The 5,001-nt window shown below is 37.5% G+C and overlaps 1 protein-coding gene across 1 annotated transcript; it reads left to right on the top strand.

Annotated features, from left to right (window-relative positions):
• Positions 1-686: 686 nt before the first annotated feature.
• On the top strand, positions 687-3,451 carry LOC140824663 (ankyrin repeat-containing protein At5g02620-like). Its single transcript, XM_073186215.1, has 3 exons — positions 687-1,414; positions 1,684-2,093; positions 2,542-3,451. The coding sequence occupies exons 1-3, from the start codon at positions 1,072-1,074 to the stop codon at positions 3,415-3,417; spliced, it is 1,629 nt and encodes a 542-aa protein (XP_073042316.1). The 5' UTR covers positions 687-1,071; the 3' UTR covers positions 3,418-3,451.
• The last annotated feature ends 1,550 nt before the right edge of the window (positions 3,452-5,001 follow it).

Below are 5,001 nucleotides of genomic sequence, written 5' to 3'. Positions count from 1 at the left end.
TATTCAGTTATGTACATATTCAGTTATCATGACAAATATCAATAAAGTTGGACCTCGAATAAACATTGGGTTTATTCATTAAGTTATTTGAGAGATATAATACATTGTGATACATGGAAGATAATAATCGCTTTTAGATGACCTATCGTCATGATTCATGTATTTTGTTTTCTCCTATGGTAAATGGATATACGGGTCAAGCGGGAGAATGTAAGAAAATTGTGACCCGTAACCGTAAAATAAACGTGTTGAAAATTTGTACACGGCAGCCTCAAATTTTGAAAATTGAGATGCGTATACAAATTTGATTTGAATCTCGAGCTCCCAAAACACTCGGTGATGGTTTGAGTGTGCCTATAAATACCGAAGGCATTGAGGTCCCTAAACACACAATCTCATACAGAAAATACACCATCTAAAGGAGTGTTGGAATGTTTAGAAGGCTTCAAGGGAAAGGAAATCAGAAAGCTTCAATAAATTTTCAATGGCCGGAGGTAATTCTCGATTAAGCTTCCGCATATTATATCATGTTCATGTATACGTGCAAAACGTGATTTATGAGAAAATTTCTAACACTATCATACATTCTTGAAATTAACTTTGAAATGCATGGTTTTTTCATTTTTAAAATTAAAAATTATCATTGGGAGGGGACAAAAGGTGCGTCTTTCTTCACTATTAAGGAAAACATCTTGGCCTTCGTAAAATGCGTTTGATCTTGCTATGGCAACAAACAATATTGCGTAAAATTTTAAAGAGGGTTTCACGAATCTTTATTCTTTGATTCGTTTTATATATATGTAAAATGTGACATCTTTTATTGGTATTTTGAATTGAGAAGGGTGCAGAATTTTGATTACCTTCCTTTTGTGGCTTGGAGAGTTATCAATGGCATTCATAGACAAGAATGGAAGCTTCAGAGATTGAATTCAAGTCGGAAATAGAATGTGATTATTGTCATAAATTTGGCTATATATTTAGAGCATCGTGGGAAAAAAATTCTTTCTTTCTTTCTTTTTTTAACATGCATTTGGCAAAAGGTTTGATATCTAAATAGTTTCATTCAATAGAATGGAGATTGAAACTGGAGAGAAACTGTCATCCACGCCCCGTAAAAAGATGACCAAACAATTGACAGGAAAACGCGATGACACCGCGTTGCATTCTGCAGCAAGATCAGATAACATAATCGCGGTACAAGAGATCATCAACAGCTGCGGTCAAGGCGAAGAATTGATGGAATTGTTGTCGAAACAAAATTCCTCCGGGGAGACGGCATTGTATATAGCTGCAGAATGTGGATATGCCGAGTTAGTGAGGGAGATGATCAAGTATTATGATTTAATGGCTGCTGAGAGCAAAGCAAGAAATGGTTTTGATGCTCTTCATATTGCTGCCAAACAGGGTGATTTGGGTAATATTTTCATGTTACAATAATTTTTTTTTTGTTTAATGCCTTTTTTCGATGTCGTCGTCCTTATTTCGTCTTAGAAATATTAATATGCTGCAAAAAAAGATGGGATGAGAGAAACGCGAAAAAGGATGATCGAACTCTTCTTTCTTGGGTTTTAATTCAAACTTGTATGATGTGATCATATTAATTCATGTGTAAGTTGTTTTGCGTGGAAAAGAGCCCCTATTTCTTTATGTTGGTAAAAAAACAATTTATTTCATGTTTATCAGAAGTGGTGAAGGTGTTGATGGAGGCTCATCCAGAGCTTTCCATGACAGTTGATTTAGCGAACACGACGGCTCTCCACACGGCTGCGACACAAGGGCACTTGGACGTTGTGAACTATCTGTTGGAGACGGAGCATAGCCTGGCAAATATAGCTCGAAGTAATGGGAAAACTGCGTTACATTCTGCTGCAAGAAACGGACATTTAGAGGTTTTGAGAGCCATTTTGAACCGTGATCCTGGGATTATGACAAGAACGGATAAAAAGGGGCAAACTGCACTGCACATGGCTGTAAAAGGCCAAAATCTTCAAGTGGTTGAAGAATTTATCAAAGTGGATCCCTTGGTTGTTAATATGGTCGATACTAAGGGGAACACTGCCTTGCATATTGCTACCAGAAAGGGCAGGGCTCAGGTTATTTGACTTTCATTTCTTGCTTTTACCTATCTATTTCTATCGAGAGGCGCATACTTGGGACGAGTCGTGAATCTGCTACAACTTTTTGTGAAATAGTGAACTCTACACCTAGAAAACTCGATGAATTGCCATCACATCATCAAATTTATTTGACTTAACAAGCGACTATGGTGGTTTCTATTTAACTTGAATATGATATTCTGTTGGTTTTTCAGATTTACATTTGCACTGTGATCATTTCCTATCCCCATTTCATTAACAAACTCACAAAAAACTCTAAAGATAGTGAATGAATTTGAAGTAAAAAATGTCAAGACTTCAAGTCAGAGCCATAATCATTCAGACATCATAAAGCTTGCTAGTTGACTCGACTGATGCTGACAACTGGTATTATACTTTTCAAGAAACTAACAAAACTCAGCTTCCTCTTGGTCTAACTCTGCAGATTGTGAAGCTGCTTCTATCCGTGAAGGAAACCAATACAAGACTAGTTAACAGATCCAACGAAACGGCCATTGATACTGCTGAAAAATTCGGACACTCTGACATCACATCCATTTTAGAAGAACATGGTGTTGTAAGCGCCAAAGCTCTAAAACCTCAGTCGTCGAATCCAGCACGAGAGTTGAAACGAACCGTGAGCGACATAAAACACGAAGTCCATTACCAGCTAGAACACACACGCCAGACAAGAAAACGAGTCCAAGGCATCGCTAAACGTCTCAACAAAATGCATACTGAGGGCCTAAACAATGCCATCAACTCAACCACTGTCGTGGCAGTGCTAATAGCCACCGTCGCATTTGCTGCTATTTTTACGGTTCCTGGCCAGTATGCTGATGATCCAGCTAATATCCCACCTGGGCTATCTTTGGGAGAAGCAAATATAGCACAAGAAGCCCCGTTTTTAATATTTTTCGTGTTCGACTCAGTGGCACTATTCATATCCTTGGCTGTTGTGGTGGTGCAAACTTCTGTTGTGGTGATTGAGAGCAAAGCAAAGAAGCAAATGATGGCTATTATTAACAAGTTGATGTGGTTGGCATGTGTGATGATCTCAGTGGCATATTTAGCTCTGTGTTTTGTGGTGGTAGGGCAGGAGCGATGGCTGGCCATTGGGGTGACAATAATAGGAACAACAATCTTGGTCACGACATTAGGTTTAATGTGTTATTGGGTCGTTATGCACCGTATCGAGTCGAAGAATATAAGAAACATAAGGAAAAATTCTCAGGCTAGTAGGACAAAATCTTGGTCTATAGCAGTGTTATCAGATTCAGATGTTGTGAACAGTGAGTTCAAGAAAATCTATGCAATTTAAAAAGTTCTCCATAACCCAAAATGTGTTTTCTTCCGTGTGTGTATGCAAGTTTATTTGTGCATAAGAATGATTGGAACAGGGGTGTCAATTCGGGTGGGTTAGGTCAGGTTGAGCAATAGTACTATTAAATAATTGCTCAACCCGAACCTAACTCGAACCCGAAAACTCTCAACCCGAACCTAACTCGAACCCGAAAACTCTCAACCCGAAAACTCTCAACCCGAACCTGAACCCAAACCAACCCGATCAACTGGTATAACCCGATTTTGAATTTTTTAAAGAAATTAAATAAAATTCAAAAAAAATTAATAATAATAATATTTTAATTTAAACACATAATAACAAAACTCCCTCATATATATCATTTAAATTTGAAAGTCTAATCGCAGAAAAACAAAGTATATTTACTAAATCAAATAAACAGTTATTTAAAAAATAAAAACTATTCAAAATAAATATTAAATTATGAAAATTTATGATATAAATGTACAATAAATATTTTTTCAGACATAAAATATATAAAAAAAGTAGGTAATATTTATTAATTATATATTTTTTAAAAAAAATTAATTTTCGAGTCAACCCGAACCCAGTCCAACCAGATCATTTTTTTCGGGTCAGCTATCGGGTCCAACCCGATCAGACCCGAACCCGAAAACCCCAAACTCAAACCTTATTTTTTCGTGTTGAATCGTGTCGGGTTGGTGGTCGTGTTGAATTTTGAAACCTCTATGTTGGAATGGCCACCGATCAGTCTTTCAAGGAACGCCTTGAAAATGCTTCGAAATGAAGAACAATTATCGGCGGTATCGTATATGAATGTCATTATTATTCATTTATTTACTTAAGGAGGGTTGGAGTGAAAATATTCCCACTCTTTGAGTAGCTATGTGATACCTCATGGATGGGCCTAGCCCAGATGGAAGATATGGATGGGCCTTCTACTCTTGGTTCATCTCTAGCCCAAATAGAAGACAAGCCCATCAAGGGGCCAGGTATCCTCCTATAAATACCATGTTTGATTGTTCAGTTAGATTATTCATTAAATTGTTTTCAGCAGCACCTTTAGCTGTTCCCCCCATATATCCTCAGTTTCTGACTTGAGCGTGAGCGTCGGAGGAGCTACGCCAGGACACCATCCTGGCCCCCTCCTAATGATCTTATCTGTGATTTCAGGCTCAAGGTAATTTCAAAAACTGTGTCTGGACTAGTGACACTTACAGGAAGCGGACCCTAAATTTTGCCGTGAGTATCACTATGCTTGGTCAAGCTCATGCCTTATAATTAATTGGAATTTTTAACCCCAAAACAATCGAATCTGGTTTCAAATTTAATTATTGGAAATTAAATATTATCTAATCAAACTCGGAGAGTTCTCAGCCAAAGCTTATAATTGGTTAAACTTTCAACCGATATCATCTTGTATTCGGACATCAGAGCAAAATCCAAAGCTCCAAAGTAGTCGTATCACACATCCCACCAGATTTTTAGGCCGATATTGCCTAGTGTTCTTCCTAATATAGATCCTACCAAACAATCCATTAGCGTATCGGTGGTAATTGTCACTTCTTCAGACCCATTAAA

This window comes from Primulina eburnea, chromosome 2, assembly GCF_022965805.1.
Source record: "Primulina eburnea isolate SZY01 chromosome 2, ASM2296580v1, whole genome shotgun sequence".
Taxonomy (NCBI): domain Eukaryota; kingdom Viridiplantae; phylum Streptophyta; class Magnoliopsida; order Lamiales; family Gesneriaceae; genus Primulina; species Primulina eburnea.
The sequence above is the reverse complement of the archived record's forward strand: the minus strand, read 5'-3'. Positions and strand labels throughout refer to the sequence as shown.